This window comes from Arvicanthis niloticus, chromosome 6, assembly GCF_011762505.2.
Source record: "Arvicanthis niloticus isolate mArvNil1 chromosome 6, mArvNil1.pat.X, whole genome shotgun sequence".
Taxonomy (NCBI): domain Eukaryota; kingdom Metazoa; phylum Chordata; class Mammalia; order Rodentia; family Muridae; genus Arvicanthis; species Arvicanthis niloticus.
The window spans coordinates 76,145,169-76,162,645 of record NC_047663.1 but is presented as its reverse complement, the minus strand read 5'-3'; the positions used below and the strand labels follow the sequence as shown (position 1 = coordinate 76,162,645).

General features: G+C 43.4%; 1 protein-coding gene across 1 annotated transcript; it reads left to right on the top strand.

Annotated features, from left to right (window-relative positions):
- Nucleotides 1–6,262: 6,262 nt before the first annotated feature.
- Il12b (interleukin 12B) lies at nucleotides 6,263–15,799 on the top strand. The gene is made up of 7 exons (XM_076935271.1): nucleotides 6,263–6,350; nucleotides 9,932–10,198; nucleotides 10,537–10,654; nucleotides 12,174–12,391; nucleotides 12,975–13,153; nucleotides 14,596–14,720; nucleotides 15,778–15,799. Exons 1-7 carry the CDS (start codon nucleotides 6,263–6,265, stop codon nucleotides 15,797–15,799), a joined length of 1,017 nt encoding a protein of 338 aa, XP_076791386.1.
- The last annotated feature ends 1,678 nt before the right edge of the window (nucleotides 15,800–17,477 follow it).

Below are 17,477 nucleotides of genomic sequence, written 5' to 3'. Positions count from 1 at the left end.
TCCTCCTTCCTTCTTATCTCTCTGACACACAGACACATACACACACATAGACACACAGACACACAGAGACACGTATACAACACACACACACACACCCTAAATGTCATCCTGGGTTATCTGCTACCTGGAAATATGGAGCCAGCCATCTGGAGAAAGAAGCTAGTTGGAAGACTAAGCCAAGTCTCTAACTGATCCAGATGTAGAATCTATTCAGTTGGGTCCAGCAAGAGACTAAAGCCATGGATGCACTCACCAAAGGCTGCTGAGGGGCTGTGGATTTAACTGAGTGGTAAAGCTATTGACTAACATGTGGAAAATGTGTGTTCAAGAAAACCCTTGTGCCCGGCAGTGGTGGCACACGCCTTTAATCCCAGCACTTGGGAGGCAGAGGCAGACGGATTTCTAAGTTCGAGGCCAGCCTGGTCTACAGAGTGAGTTCCAGGACAGCCAAGGCTATACAGAGAAACCCTGTCTTGAAAAAAACCAAAAAAAAAAAAAAAAAAAAGAAAAGAAAAAAGAAAAGAGAAAACCCTTGCGACCTTGTTTTGAAACTTGGATCATGATATAATTCAGGCCTGTCCAGTTCCTAACCACTACATAAAAGGAATTTTCAGAATCATGCATATGATAAGAACCTATTTAGGCAACCAAATACATAAATATATACAGAGGGCACAGGAGCTCTAGAGAAACACACATCAAAACATTTGTAATGTCTACTGTTAGGAGTCTCTATACCAAAGCTGCAGCTTCTTATTCAAGGTGTATTGTGGTTTGGGATTTTTGACGAAAGTAAGGATGCATGTTTTGCTTTGTCATTGTCTAAATATAAATATTTTAAAGCACACATAATTTATATTGAATTTGGAAAGTATACTAAAGGCCTTTTGGTATATATATATAGATAGAGAGAGAGAGAGAGAGAGAGAGAGAGAGAGAGAGAGAGAGAGAGAGAGAGAGAGAGAGAGAGAGAAAGAGAGAGAGAGAGCTCAACCACAGCCAAGTAGCTTCGTGAGGAAGCTTGGTTGTGAGCCCCACTGTTATTCTGCATATCATCCTTTTGTGTCTTGTATTCCTCTAGCTGTCTTTGACCCAGCCCCAGGAGCTACCTCAACCCACCCCCCAAATAACCCCATGGAGTTCTTCTTTGGCTCCATATTGCTTTGTTCAGTTCTCATCGTGAAATCCCTTTCATTGTCACAGCAAGGCTAGGCGCAAGGGGCATTTACTAACCCTGCCCTGAAGCAGAGAGGCTAAGAGGAGTTGTATAGCTCGCCAAGAAGATCCAGTTCTTGGAGAGTTCAGAGATGGTGCTCTAACATACTCCCCATCTGTCCTTGTGAGAGATGGGTAGAGGTGAGCCTGAGCTTTGCATGGAGCATTAGTCTGACCAGCAATCTTAGTCATAGAGATTATGGCTGTCCTCAGAGCTTCGCAATAACCAGCATATTATTTTTTTACTGAGATTTATTTCACTATGCAACGAAACCTACTTTATTCACTTAAAATAATCTTGTATACAAAACCAGTTTCACTCGAAGCCTAGGAGTATAGGGATGTCACTAGCGACCGCGCAGTGACGGATGTCTCCACCCTCAGTTTGAAGCCGGATCAGGACCAGAAGGATTGCAACTGGACTGCGGGAGTGAGGAAGTGTGTGCCTGGGAAGGTCCGCAGTTCTCGCCCGAGTTTCCCGTCCCCCCTCCCCGCGCCCCAGGCAGGCTGACACTTTGAAGAAAGTTGGGCCGGAAATCTACACCGCCCGAAACCTGACAGAGTCCAGCCTCAGCCCTAGGAACTTCCCAGGCGGTGGGAACCCAGGCCAGAGACAGGAATGGAGAAGCGGCTGGTGCGTCCCGTGCGTCCCAACCGCGAGGATGTCCTCGCTTAGCGCCCTCTATCGGCGGCTCTGAGAGTGGCCCTCATCTGTATGCGAACTGGACGTGCAAGAGCTAATGTTTCTGAGCACAGATGAGGAAGGGAGGTAACATCAACTTACAGGATTGCACACCTCTTTGCAATTTTAAATTCCTCAAGAGGAGAAATTACACAGGGTTTCTAGGGCCACAGATATGTGATTACTGAAGTGAGAATATACTATGGGTACCCAAAAGAGTGACCTTTGAGTATGGCATGGGTCGTCTGTACGCTTGCCTATGGCTAGTTCAGCTCAGGTTGCTATCGATCCATGAGTAAGGACCTATAAACATAAAAGAAGCCCCCAAAACACAATGAACTGTATTAGTTGTTCACCTCCCCGGGGGATACAGATAACATAGATATGAGGCAAGGAGGGGGGAGGGACACAAACAGGTGGTAATAGCTTCTGAAACTCGGATGCTAATAAAAAATAATCATGGGGAAAGGTGGCCCAGATACACCAGGCTCTTTATTCTTTGGTCCCCATAGTATCACCTACTTGTTTGATTGTAGCATGAACCAAGAACTCAGTCTGAGGCGAGTCCTTCCTTTTTCCCCAGTCTGTGGAATTGGGAGAGGTTGGCCATTGCTGCCTCTATTCACCTTAGGCATGATGTAAACAGATACTAGCATCTCTGCCTCCTTCCTTTTTCCACACCCCGAAGTCATTTCCTCTTGACCTGGGATTTCGATGTCTATATTCCCTCTGTATGATAGATGTATTCTGAAAGGCAAGAAGGGGGGAAGAACTTCTTAAAATTCCCCCAGAATGTTTTGACACTAGTTTTCAGTGTTGCAACTGAGACCAGTCAGTTTCTAGTTTAGGTTTCCATCAGAAAGTTCTGTAGGAGTAGAGTATATAAGCTCCAGGAGCAGCCCCAGCAGCAGAAGGAACAGTGGGTGTCCAGGCACAACAGACCAGGCAGCCCACAGCAAAGCAAGGTAAGTTCTCTCCCGTTCCCTGTCACTAATTCCCAGCGTCTAGAGGCTGTCCAGGGGAACAGGCGACCCCTGAACCAGGCAGCAGAGAAGTGGGGATATGTGGGTTCCGGAAGCATCTCAGATGGCTTACCTGCTGTTGGAAACCAGGTGCTTTGGGGACAGGGACTTCAAGTATTCATTTTTAAAAGTCAGCTAATTACAGATGTGATGGTGCAACTTTGGGAGGCGGGAAACAGAATGAGCATGGGTTTAAGGCCAGCTTCTGCTATGTGATGAGTTTGAGACCCTGTCTCAAAAAAAAAAAAAAAAAAAAAAAAATGAGCAGGGTGACATCTTGTTCTTACCCAGGGACAACTGAGCCTCAGCTGATGGCTCAGCTTGCTCAAGCAAGGCATTCAAGATGAGGTGAGGCTGCCCTCAAGAATACATTTTGCTGAGATCTGAACTACTATGATTATTGCACCAACAATCCAAGAACTCTCTCTAGGCTAGGGTCTGGATATAAGACAAGACAGACATGACCTCTGCCACACACCTGGGATGGAGGTATAGACAATAAAGATGTAATCAAACCATTGCTATTTCAGTAATATGCCGAAGGAGAAGAGTGGGTATCTGGGGTGCTGTTTTCACTTGGGGGTCAAGATGACACTTTTGATGGATCATTTCATGAACTCCTATCCTGGCCAGGTTCCTATTTTTAGTCTAGGAGTACAGGTTTGAAGAAGTCAACACAACCTGTCAAGGTCACATTACTAACAAGTGACAGACTGAGCTCTGTAGAACCAGGGCCCTTTGCCCTTGCCCTGACAGCCACACCATCTGCACTGTGTATTGTTGTGTCTGAGCATTTTCATTTTTACATCCCATTTCTCTTTTAAATCAAAAAATAATAATAACAGAATGAAACTCACAAAGGGGATGTCCACTCAGGCACTGGCTGGCGGCAATGTTGGGGGCATTTGCATGTACCCCAGGGTTTCTGTGTTCTTTGCACAAGACTTTTGGGAGTTAAGAAAACTAATGAAATCAAATGAAAACTAGCAAACCAAAAATCAAATTGTTAAAACGTGGAAGAATTATAGAGTGAGAGGGATACAGCACCCAGCATCTGCCAATCAGCCAGAAAGCCAAAGCCTGGCTACATACCACACGCCTTTTTGCTTGTACGATTTGATCAAGAGGAGACCCGTCACCATCTCTACCCTCTGCTGGTCTTCTGTGATCTAAGATGTAGATGATACCAAAATGAAGATTGTTGCTTGGACCATTGCCAGGGCTCCCTTCAACCTGAAATATGGTCCATGTGTGATGCTCAGATGCATCTGAGGCTGACGGAGGAAATGCTTGGCATGTAGCCAAAGGGGAAATCCCTGTATTGAGAGCATATGAAGTGATCACCAGGAGATGCCAGGAATCTCTGCCTTTTTCCCTTCCCAGAGTCCTACTACCATCTGGATTTTACAGCCATGTATAATTGCATCACCTTTTCTGGCATTTCTCTCTACAGCCTGGCAGATTTTTATTTTTCAACCCACTGTATACAAAACAGAAAGAATTTCAGTTTTTTTCCTTAGCTCTTCTACTAGTGCAAGCTATTATACCATGTCATCTCACTGTGTGCCCAACGGCTCATATAAGCCTTTATTGTGTCTTTTTATATAAAGGCAGTAAGACTCAGAGAAAGTAGACCGCTACTTAGTAGGGCCAGAATCCAAGCCCATGTCTGCTTGACTCCAAGCCTATGAATGTAGCAGCCAGCATCCTTTCAGCTAGCACTTGGCTTGTCTATATGATAATTTAGACCTAGACAAGGCCTGTCTCTGTCACTGAAAATATTTGTAAGGAAAGAGAAATCATAAAGGTCCTCAGAGGTTAACAGTACTTCTGTTTTCCAAAAAGCCATGATCTCTAACCAAGGTCTGTTCATTTTTAAGGTATTTGCCTATAACATTTAAGTCTTAATTCATATGGGTTAGACCTATGGTTTCTCAAACCTTGTTCCTGCCAGATGGTGGCATCCTCCAAGATAGATGGAAGTGTTTCTGAAGACAATTAGTAGACACTAATTGTCTCACCCACATTTATGAGTGAGGTATAATCTTTACAGTATAAAGGTTTCTGTTGCCTTGGTGTTAATCTAGCCTGGGTTGCAATATAAGATGGTGGCTCATTTATCTACTTCATGGTGGGTTAATCAATATGTTACGGTCTTCTGCCAAAGAACACCTTGAATTTTAGGAGTTCTGAGCCCTAAAACCTGGCTAAAACATTTGCCTTCACAATGTGTTCAATGGACCAGACCATCAGCTTTGAGCACCTTCGAGACGTGTTAAATCAGACACTCTGGGCTGAAACCCAACAGTCTTAGTAAACCCAGATTTTACATATACCCAAGATTAAGAAATGCTGTGTTTTGTTGTGAGAGAATTATCTTAGAATTTGGAGTAATCTCTGCCTTGTTTAAGAAAAAAAAATCTTAATCCACTACAGGTCCTTGTCAGAACTTGAAAGTTTACTCTGTATTACCTTTCCCACACCTAAACTGGTCCCTTAGCCTGGGGCATCCCAGTGCCAACTGTACAGTGGGCAGTGATACAGATGCCCAGGGGCACTGTCCTAGTCAGTATTGGTAACATGGCATTATTTCCCATTCTGTTAAATACTCTTTAGATATTATATTAATATTATCATCAGAACTAAGCAAATGGCTGCTGAATGTGGACCCAGGAAGCCACGTTCATCTCTAAGCTTATGTTTCTGAGCCTTAAAAAAAAAAAAATAAGATAATGAGCTGGGTGTGGTAGCTCTCGCCTTTAATCCCAGCACTCAGGAAACAGAAGCAGGTGGATCTCTGAGAGTTTGAGGTCTGTCTTATCTACATAGTGGGTTCCAAGGACAGCCAAGGCTGAGACTCTGTCTCAAAAAGAGGGAGGAGAGGGATGATTGCGGCTATTCGTAACACAGTCCAGCAAGTAACATTACTTCTGCACAAGCCTGGTGACCTGAGTTTGAACCCTGAACCCATAGTGGAAGGAAACAGCCAACTCCCAAAACTTGTCCTCTGACCTTCACACATGCTGATACACACATGCGCATGCACAATAGTAATAAATCAATATATTTTTTAAAAAAATAGTATCAGATGGCTGGGCCCTATGATTATTTCAGCTCCAGGTAGCCTCTAGTTCTTTATTTGGAGATGTTTTTACCCAAAGCCAGAACAGATCTCCTAAAATCCTAGTCCAACGGTGTGAAGAGAAAGGGGAAAATCTGTATTTAGAAGGCAGGTAAAATATGGGCCCGGTTAATTGGATGACAGTTGACATTCTCTCTCCTGTTTTCCTGCCTTCTCCTTCTCCTCTGCTCCTTTTCTTTCTCCTGCCCCTCCTCCACACAGATGTGTCATCAGAAGCTAACCATCTCCTGGTTTGCCATGGTTTTGTTGGTGTCTCCACTCATGGCCATGTGGGAGCTGGAAAAAGATGGTAAGCAGTCTGTCTGTTCCTTGGGGTTTTTTGTTTGTTTGTTTGTTTTGTTTTGTTTTGTTTTGTTTTTGAGCACCAGCATCTAAGTTGATCTCTAGGCAGCCTGCTGGGAAGGGACAGTGAAGCCTGAAGTCAGCAGCCATGCCTGGGGTTTTCTCGGCAAAGTCCTCAGGGAAGATGGAGGGTTAGCCTGTCCTCCACATTATAATGTGCTCTCAGTGGGCACTGTGATGGTTGTCCTCTGGCTATTTTGGGGTTGACATTCACACTGACTTGGTTTCAGGTCGTGGTTCTGCCAGGTATTGATTCTGAACCTTTGAGGCTGGGTAGCCTCATAACCTGTTTTCTTAATTGGGTGTTCAATATTGCACAGCCCACATGGGCTATTGGGTATGTTGATGAATACAGAAGACACCGTACGGTAGAGTGAGCATCCATATTAACAAGTACTATTGTTTAAAACAAAGTCTCTGAGCTTTTCATTATCCCAATGGCAATAAGATTATTTAGTAGACAAATAATGAAGACATAGCAAGTGTGCTCTCCATCCTTGTACCTCAAGTTAGCAAATGTTCATCAAGACAGTCCTCCGCTGTTCGTGACAGAATCTCAAATGATTCAGGAAATACAAGGTAAATGTCAGGAATTTCTGCTTTTATAGCTATACTATAGTAATAATTCATGTTTATTGAACACAGAACCTCACTTAATTTCATAACAACCATATAAAGTAAGAGCTATCTGTATTCCATTTTATAGATAGTGAAAACTGAGGCTCAAGAAGTTAAGTTCCTTCCCCACAAGGGCCAGAATAGAACTTGATGGCAGTTTAGTCTCACTTCAGAGCCTGTGTATTTAAATACTAGATTTTACAAGTAAGGCATGAAGCAACTGTTTCCTGTGGCCATAAACAGGAAATGGGCGTAAATTAAAAATGGAAAGATTTCTCAGCTGCTGATTAGAAATCATCTTTTGAGAATTGGGGGGGAGGGGGGGAAACGGAGCCACTATTTTTATTCTGAAGATTCACAAGGGTTAGAAAGATATTTTGAAGGTAAAGGTGCTTGCCACCAAGTCTGATGACCTAGACTTAATCACTGGGATCAACATGACAGAAGGAGAGGACCAATTCCTCTACACTACACTCTGCTCTCCAGACATGAGCTATGGCACATGTATACACACACACACAAAAGAATTAAATGCATCTTTTATCTCAAGTCTGGTCACCCACCCCAGTAGAATTTTGGATGCTTCCCTAAGTAAAGCCTTTGCCACAGCCAGATCTACAACTTAGGGATTTTTTTTTAAGACTGCTTAGCCAGGAACTGAGGCCCTGGCAGAGTTAACCCCTTAATTACTCCTGACCTGTTAAACCACAGAAATTTCAGAAAATCAACGTGAGAAACACAGAGAGAGCTTGTGTTGAAGTCAACAGTGGCGGCCTGAAGCCCAGCAGATATCTAAGCTCTGATTCCAACATCCCCAAGAAGTTCTTTCCCTGCCCTTGGGTCAAGGTCTTCTGGGGTTTCTGAGTTCAGGTTCTAAAAGGAAAATAACAGGCAGCACTGCCATTTCGTGGCCTAGAGGACAGAGAGAAATTGGAAGCCAAAGAGTCCTGTGGGTTGGTGTCAGCCAGGCTAATGATTTCCAAAGAGTTTGGCCTCAAGCGATTTGCACCTCTTATCTTTGCTCCCCACTCAGCAGTTACAAATCCCGCTGATGTAAAAGTAAGAACTTAGCATTTCACAAGGCTTTAAGCTCCACCGCCAATCACAAAGCCACCATTCACAGGGCACCTAAGGGACCTGTCTTAAGCTTGCATACAAATTAGTTTAGATGTTACCTTCTAAAGAAAGCACTAATATTTTGCTTTCTTTTCTTTTCTTTTCTTTTTAAGAATGACATCAGAATCAGGCATGGTAGTTCATGTCTGCAATCCCTGAACTTAATAGGTCAAGACAAGAAGACAGCCCTGGTTTTGTGGCCAGCCTGGGCTATACAGTAAAATTCAAAGTAGCTCCATGTCTCTTCCCACACTGGAGGCCATGGCTCTCTTAAGGCTCTCTGTTGGCTCTGCTCCATAGCTGTGCCATTCCAAACCCCAAGCTCTTCACTGTGCCTTCCAGACTCAGCAGCCCAGAGCAAACATTACTGCTGAGTTTTCAGTGATGCTGATAATGGAGGTTGAGAGAGCACCAGGCTTTACTGGCCACTGCATTCAGCTAAGGCCACTGCATTAAACTCGTCTTTGGGTTCATAATTGATATGTAGGTAACCTTTGAAGCTTTGTCACATGAAGCTTTGGTGTGACACTCTTCCGAGTCCCTTAGGGAGATATTCTGGAGGCTCATTTAGAAACGGGCATCAGATATCCATTGCATAACACAGGAGACAAAAGATTTGAACTGCAGCATTTGTCACACTTCACACTTGATGGGACCTTGGTTAGCCCTTTGGCATCAGCAAAAACAGTTACTTCAAAAACTTTAAGACTGTCATCTACTGCTTCGTAAGAGTGTAAAATGGCTTTTAAAAAATAAGTAGTTGGGCTGGAAAGATGGCTCAGCGGTTAAGAGCACTGACTGCTCTTTCAAAGATCCTGAGTTCAATTCCCAGCAACCACATGGTGGCTCACAACCATATGTAATGGGGATCTGATGTCCTCTAAAAAAATAATAATAATAAAAATAAAAATAAATAAAAAAAATAAAAAAAACAAGTAGTTAATAGCAATCTTCACTGACAAATTTCACTCAGAAGGGACTTTAAAAACATAAATCTTCCTGAATCATTTTAAGAGGATTTTTTTTTTTTTTTTTTTTTTTTTTTGCATTTGCCTGGCTCTTTGGTCTGTGCAGCAGCATCTTGATGATGATGATGATGATGATGATGATGATGATGATGATGATGATGATGATGATGATGATAAAAAGCAAGCACAGGCTTATGCTGCAGTAACTTTAGCTGTGCTAAGGTGCATGCTTTTTACCATCTATTCTCACAGCTAAACCTATTAGCATAGACAATATTGTTCCTACTATTTTGTGAGGCCTCTGAGGCTACTGATGGTTCAGTACCTTGCTCAAAATCCCCTTTGCAATTAGAGAAGACGGGATTTTCTGATCTTTCTTTCTCCACTCTATGCTTTAAGCCATTGTGTTACTCTGCTAAATACTTCACCCTAAATATGTGTTCCCTGCAAACTACAATGGGAAGTTTATTTCCCCTCATCCTCATCCCCAACACACATGCACACGTGCACACACATGCACGCACACAAAAGTGCACATGACAAGGAATCTTGTGCTGTTTGTATCTTTCTTGTTTCAAGGTCTTTCCTTGCTAATCAGAGATTAATTATTACAGAACACCTGACAGCAAATGACTTGGTGGCAGCTATAAAAAATGCTTCTCTGTTCTATCCCCATGCCCTGAGGTCGTTTCAGCAAGCACTTGCCAAACTCTTGTTTGCGCTATGATGTTCCAAGGGCAGTGGGGGGTGTCAAGACACTGAATAAAACCCAGTTCCAGGGTTCATGAGGCTCCTGGTCCAGGTCCTTACTGCTGGTGCTCTCCAGTTTATGTTGTAGAAGTGGACTGGTGTCCCGATTCCCCTGGAGAAACAGTGACCCTCACCTGTGACACTCCTGAAGAAGATGACATCACCTGGACCTCAGACCAGAGACGTGGAGTCATAGGCTCTGGAAAGACCCTGACCATCACTGTCAGAGAGTTTCTAGATGCTGGCCAATACACCTGCCACAAAGGAGGCGAGACTCTGAGCCACTCACATCTGCTGCTCCACAAGAAGGAAAATGGAATTTGGTCCAGAGAAATTTTAAAAAGTAATTCCACGCCCTGGGATAGTATCTTTTCTTCTTTCTCTCCTTAAAAAATGATAATTGTGAGAGTGTGTATGTGTGTGTGTGTGTGTGTGTATACAGGTGTGTATGTGTGTGGAGGCTCAGAAATGTTTGTCCTCTCCTTTGAGAAAGGAACTCATTGGCCCATAGCTCACCAATAAGCCGTTCTGGCTGGCCGGTGACACCCAGAGATCTTCTCTCAAAAGAACCTCAACCCTTGTACCATGTAATGGCCACAGTAAAAAAAAAAAAAAAAAAAAAAAAAAATCTTTATTAAAAGAAAACTCCTAAATATTTAATTTTTTTCTTTTCAACTACAGATTTCAAAAATAAGACTTTCCTGAAATGTGAGGCACCAAATTACTCCGGACGGTTCACCTGCTCGTGGCTGGTGCAAAGAAACACTGACTTGAAGTTCAACATCAAGAGCGGCAGTAGGTAAAGGAGCTGTCATGAATTCTCAACGTTTTGTTAGATCTACTTCATAACAAAAATAAGTACAAGCTGCTCGTGGATTACCAGTGACTGGTAATGGAACAGCAAAGTCAATTCTATGTCTTTTTTTTTTTTTTTTCAACTTCCCTCTGCTCGCCTAAGGAGATAACATGGAGCTTTAAGCCAGCCCTCCGAGAAGAGTTGTCTGGGGAGTTTGAATTCACTCATCCAAATTGCCTGGCTGTGCTTCATTAAGGCTCCGTGCACCATGGGGAGAAATTATAAAGATCCCACAGCTACAAATAACTTGCCAAAGCTCGACCTTGTGTCAAAAACAGAACCGAGTGCTCCAGGGCCTTGTTATTAGAAGCCCTGGAACAGATTCCAGAACCCTCTGAGGCCTTTTGAGATTTTTCCTAGAGCCTTTTCAACTTCTTTCTGTTCCTCCAAGACTGTTATTCTGAAGTTCAGTGTCTCCAACACACTTGGGCTTTCCCTAAAAAAAAAAATCATTTCCCAGGGCTGCAGAACTAGTGTGTCAGACTGCTCTACAGTCGGTAACTAGATCCCAGAGCCATGTGGAGGGCAGGGAGTGAGTGAGCACCCTGAGTCCCCCACTATTTAAACAAATAAACAGGGGCTTTATGTTTCCATCTTTAGCATGAATTTGCTATGACTTAAACGTAGGTAAGGAAAATAATGGTTGAGGGTGACATCAGAGTCCTTGATGCTTATATGAGAATTTTTTGAGCTGGTAAAAGTGGTCCCAAAGGAGACCTGTGTACATTGCAGGATGCTTACCTGTAGTAACATGCCAGAGTTCTCTGTGCTTAAAAAAATAAAAATAAAAATTAGACAAGCGTTATACATTTTCTTGCTAGAGAAATCTTACACATGTTCCTGAAGAAACTAGTACATGGATAAGGGACACTGGAATATTTTGCATAATCAGCAAAAGCCTGCTCAAATGGAGCATTGATGTGCATCTATTGAAACTTTCATGTTCTGCTTAGATAATTCCCCACAGTACTTTCAGAGAGGAAAAAGATGTTACCAACTCATACATGTATACTTTTCATTTGTTTTTAAAGTCATGAACTGCATATGTACATATATATGTGTGTGTGTCTATCTTAAATATTCATTGAAAAAACTCTAGAAGTAACAAACTGTGAACAATGTTTGTGTGTGGTACTCAGATTTGAGTTAAAAGGAGGATGGTGGAGACATGCATGTTTTCTTTATAATCATCTTTGTTGTTATAGTTATTTACAGTTAAGCAGGTTCTCTTAACATTTAACTTAAAACATTTTCAGGTTCATTTAGGCCAGAGATGTAAGTTTCAGTGTCTTACAGCTAAGCTTCAACTCCGGAAAGGACTGGGGTGTTTCTGTGTTTTTGTTTTTGCTGTTTTATCCCATAGGAGAAATCTAAGCAGCTGGGCAGTCTGTCCTCAGACTGTAGTCACCAGGCACCAGATCTCTAACCTATAACACAGAACTCTTTCTGTCTTTGCCGTCAGCTCCCCTGACTCTCGGGCAGTGACATGTGGAACAGCGTCTCTGTCTGCAGAGAAGGTGACCCTGAACCAAAGGGACTATGAGAAGTACTCAGTGGCGTGCCAGGAGGACATCACCTGCCCAACTGCCGAGGAAATCCTGCCCATTGAACTGGTGTTGGATGCACAGCAGCAGAACAAATATGAGAACTACAGCACTAGCTTCTTCATCAGGGACATCAGTGAGTTTTGCATGGGAGTATGTGCTTGAGAAGCAAAGATGCTGTCTGCCACATGTTTGCGATACCCTGGGGTATAGGATTTGCCTGCATCCTTTTTTTATTCTATAATACAGACACTAACGTCTGCATCTTACAGATGAGGGAATTAAAGGACTAAGCTACCTTTCTTCAGATCTCAAATCTCACAGATAGCAGCCCAGACCCAAATCTGCCCCAATGGTGGCACCTAATGAATTATGGGTTAACTACATGCTCAGTGTAAAGTGAGGAACCAAGCACAGGGAAGGTTCCCTGACTAAAGAGCCCAGATAGGAGACTTTACTAAGCAGAACGACTCAACTAGCATAGGGAAGTCTATGCAGTGAAGAAAGGGTTCTAAAATGTAGAATGTGGCCAATAGTGGTGACTTCCTCCTGAGGAAGGAGCCTTCTGAACCTCGCAGGAGCTTCTCTGATGCTCAGAGAAGTAAGGAAGCTATCCTAGAGACTAGAAGATGGATGTCTCAGTCATCCAAGCTCCAAAGCCTAAACCATAGCTCCAAAGCCCAACCAGAATAATAAAGGATGCTTCTCTTCTTCTGCAGTCAAACCAGACCCGCCCAAGAACCTTCAGGTGAAACCTTTAAAGAACTCTCAGGTGGAGGTCAGCTGGGAGTACCCTGACTCCTGGAGTACTCCCCATTCCTACTACTCCCTCAAGTTCTTTGTTCGAATCCAGCGCAGGAGAGAAAAGATGAAGGAGACCGAGGAGGGGTGTAACCAGGTAGGACTTAAGCAGCTCATGTTGGGGCCAATGGGAAGATCCTAACAATCAGGTGCTTGCTACAGGAACAGAACTGGGTTAAGGGCTCTCCATGTGTGTCACACACAACCTACACAAAGACCCGAAGGCAGCCAGTATTGCTGTCACCTCTTTACAGAGAAGGACAGTGAAGCTCAGAGAGTCTATGACTTGCCCAAGTCCAGCCAGCTAGAGCAGCCACAGAACCAGGACCCAGTGTCGGTGTGATGGAGGCAAAGACAGTTAGCCCAACCATTTCAAGTCCTCCAGTACAGCCGACCGTCAATCGTCAATCTTCAATTGTCAAAGCAACCAAAATTGTTCATGATGTAGAGACCTGGGATCCAGGAGTCTAAAGTGATTGCTTTAACTGAGCAAATACAGTAAATGCTAAAACATTGGTGCTGAATGTCACCAAATATGGATAATCCTTACTTCTTTAATATACTGTGCAATTATTTCACCTTACCAGATGTCCACCCTTACACAGCTAATATGGTGGCTTGCTTTCTTACTGATCCTTAACACAGTGATCTCTTGCAAGGTTTGGGGGACAGTTTTACAGAGCATCTAAAGTCACAGATCAAAGGCTTTTTCCTACATAGCATTGAGAACGTGGTAGCAATTCAGGTCAGATATTCGATCACTCCCTAAAAATAGAGGCGGAAAATGGGATTATTTTGAAACAGATTTTAACTGCTACCTAAAATTTTGCAAAGTTTCATCCCTGCATACATGTATTTAATATACCTATCTTAACTAGATGATGCCTGGTGCTTTCTACTTGCTAGAAGCTCTCTAAGCATTTTTACATAATGTATTTAGCTGCTGCAATTGTTAGAGGCAGGCATTATCATGGGACCTATTCGTAAATAAGGAAAGACACAGAGAAGCAAAGACATTTTTCTGAAGCACCACAGCTGGTTAGCAGCATTGCCAGGATTTGAAGTCACTTGCGTAAGCTGACAGGCATAGTATTTCTTGATGTCCAGAGGACAGCTAAGGAAATCTGGTCTCAGTCCCAACATCAGCCTCGTTTGGGAGTGGTTGCCCATGGGGCCTTGGGGCAAGGCTGCTAATCAGAGAGACAGAAGGGGTGCAGGCTGTTTCTGTTGGAACTTACTAAATAGAAAAGTAAGAATGGGGAGACGACTCATGCTGAAGTATGAAGACCTGAATTCTAACTCCCAGAAACTATGTAAGACTGAAGAGTAATGACTGCGGCACCAGCTCTGGGAAGAGGTGGGACACACAGAAGCACACGCGCGCAGGTACACACACACACACACACACACACACACACACACACACACACACACACACTTCTCTGTTTACAGCTTCTGCCAGCAGATGGTGCAAGGGGAACATCCATGCCAGCCTGCCTTCTATTGCCTAAAGCCCTCGAACTTTCCCCTCCTTTGCAGAAAGGTGCGCTCCTTGTAGAGAAGACCTCTATCGAAGTCCAATGCAAAGGCGCAAACATCTGCGTGCAAGCCCAGGACCGCTACTACAACTCCTCGTGCAGCAAGTGGGCATGTGTGCCCTGCAGGTGGGTGAGGAGGTCCACGAAGCCCAGTCACACCTCCACATTCAGTGATCCTGGTGGAGGACAACAGGGGGCTTGTGAGGGAGGCAGGGGGTGGAGTTCTTAGCATAGGGATTCCAGGGTCAGAAATACATTTGTTCGTTAGCAGTTATTAACCTGATGGCTAGGTTAGGTCAAGCACTGTCCAGGGCCAAGGATATTGCAGTAAAGAAAACAGGAATGCGTCCTACCCTTGTACGGGGAAAGGCAAGAAGGACTGGATGGGAAGGAAATCAGGAGTCGGAGTATGGAGGACTTGGAAGTGGACAGAAGTTGAAACCGTGTCCTAAGGGTTCTGGGGAAACATTGAAGTGTTTTCAATAGGGAAATATCCCGGTTAAAGCCCTTTTAAGAAAAATCTCTGAGGAAAGCCTCTGTCTGGCAAACATAAGAACAGCTCAAGACCCAGCCCTGAAAGGAAGGACTGGGCCTACTCCCACGGAAATCTTCGAGACCCAATGTCTGGGAATAATGTGTGGTGAGAAATAGGAGAGTAGGGCTGGAGACATGGCTCAGCCATTAAATGCTAGGCTCACAACCAAAAATATAAGAAATAGGAAAGTATTGATGCTATACTTCTGACCAACATGGACTTACCCACATTCCTTTACAGGGTCGAATCCTAGGATACAACTTTGGAAGGAAAGAAAAATAGAAGACATTAGAAAAGAAAATTTTAAACTCAGGATGGAAAAAAAAAAAAAAAAAAACCCCAAAAGCTATTTTCTGCTTGGATGGCTTCTTCTAATTTTTCTAAGCTCATCATGATACCTTTGCTATATTTCTATATGTAAATGTTAAATGCCCACCGAGACAATGAGCTAATTTATGCACAGATATTTTAGCATTTCACTTGGCCTTATGCTATTGAAATATTTAAGTAATTTATGTATTTATTAATTTATTTCTGTATTTAACATTTGTACACCAAGATGTACTGAATTTTTCATGTGCTCATGGCCTGATCCACAGAGACCAGGCCCTATTATGCAAAATGTGAACTTGGTATCTTCTTCAACAGCTTTTCAACCAAGGCTGTGTAGGCACATTGGCTTTTACGACAACCAGTAAGAACATAATATTCTGACACAAGCAGGGTTATATATTCATGACCAGTAAAGACAGAGGTGGTATTTAGAGACATGAAGAAACTGTAAAGTAGACTCTGAAGAGTTTAGCATTAGTTTTAACACCAAGGAAGACCTCTTAGAAACGATATCGATAAGAAACCAGGGCCTTCTTTGGAAAGGAACCTCTGGGTACTTAAATCTAAAAGAATGTTTAAAGGCCAAGTATTGGTGGCATATGCTTTTAATCCCAGCACTCAGGAGACCAAGTCAGGCAGATCTCCGTGAGTCTGAGGACAGCCTGGTGTACAGAGTGAGTTCCAGCACAGCCAGGGCCACACAGAAATTCTGTCTCAAAAACAATTTTAGAAAAAGTAGAAACTGAAGTCCAGGTTTAGGTCGGTAGCTCTCAGATGGCAGTTTGCTTGCCTGACATTCATGAAGAGCTGGCTTTGGTCCTCAACACTGCATAAACTAAGCATGGGGGTGCATATCTTAATCCTAGCACTGTAGAGAGAGAGGCAGAGAACTCAGAAGTTCAGTGTCATCCTTAGGTACATAACAAGGCCAGGTTGGGCTGCATGATAGCATGATACACTATCTCAAAAAGAAGGGAAGGAAACAGGGGTGGGGAGAGTCAACTGCTTGCCTCCTTGGCAGTCCCTACCTCCAATACTCATAAGACACAGGAGCAGAGACATCCTGGGTGTCTGGAAGAACAGAGACTTTTGGAATTTGAGGGGAAAGATAGTGTAGCTGTGACTAAAGGACATAAAATCCAGGGTGGCTTAATAGCCACACAAATAGATGCAAAGAAAACCATCCAGGATCACCGTGTCATCTGCCTGAGCAAACCTAAGGTGCAGATATGACCAGACAAGATTCATAGCGCCATGAAGATGCTACTGCTACATACAGACACAATGGCCAAGCTTCTTGTAGTGCCTTGCATTTGCTTTTCGTGTGTTGAATTGTTTGTTTATGCTCTCTGAGGCCAAATAAATAAAAACTCTTCTTTGCAGCCATGGTTTCTGTAACTTGCTCAGCTGACTCAGGCATTCCGTTTAGAAACCTATTTGGGTGCATCCCCTCCCCCCAGCCCCATCATCTAAGAACTATTTCTCCTTGCAGTGACTGCATCTCTAATTGTGCAGAGTTGACCCTTCCCTTTATAGTACTTGCAGCATCAGCATCTTGCTGAGCTTAGGAAAGGTCCCCGCAGGCTTCCCAGCAGGAAGTCCACCAGGGCACAAAACTGCATCATGCCCTCTTTAGGGGTTTGTTGCTCCAGCATCAATCCCGATATGATTCTCTGATTTCCCCTTGTCATAGTTTGCTCTTATTGATGTAATAAAACATCACAACCAAAAGTAATTCAGGGAGGAAAGGGTTTATTGTAGTTTACAGCTTATAGTCCCATTGTGAAGGCAAGTCAAGGTAGGGACTCAAGACAAGAACTGAAGCAGAGGCCATAGTAGTCTAGGTCCTTTGCATCAACAATCCAAGAAAACAAGACCAAGAAAATGCCCTGCAGGCTTGCCTACAGGCCAATGCAATTAGAGAAATTTTCTTACTTGAGGTTCCCTCTTCTCAGATGCGCAAGTTGACAAAAACTAAACAACACACCCTACACCATAAAATAAAACTCTAAATG

Bases quoted from the DNA above. Each gene is read 5' to 3' on its own strand.
- Il12b (XM_076935271.1), top strand. From the start codon at position 6,263: ATGTGTCATCAGAAGCTAACCATCTCCTGGTTTGCCATGGTTTTGTTG. The intron at 10,199-10,536 runs GTAATTCCACGC...TTTCAACTACAG, and splicing joins GTCCAGAGAAATTTTAAAAA to ATTTCAAAAATAAGACTTTC. The intron at 10,655-12,173 runs GTAAAGGAGCTG...CTTTGCCGTCAG, and splicing joins AACATCAAGAGCGGCAGTAG to CTCCCCTGACTCTCGGGCAG.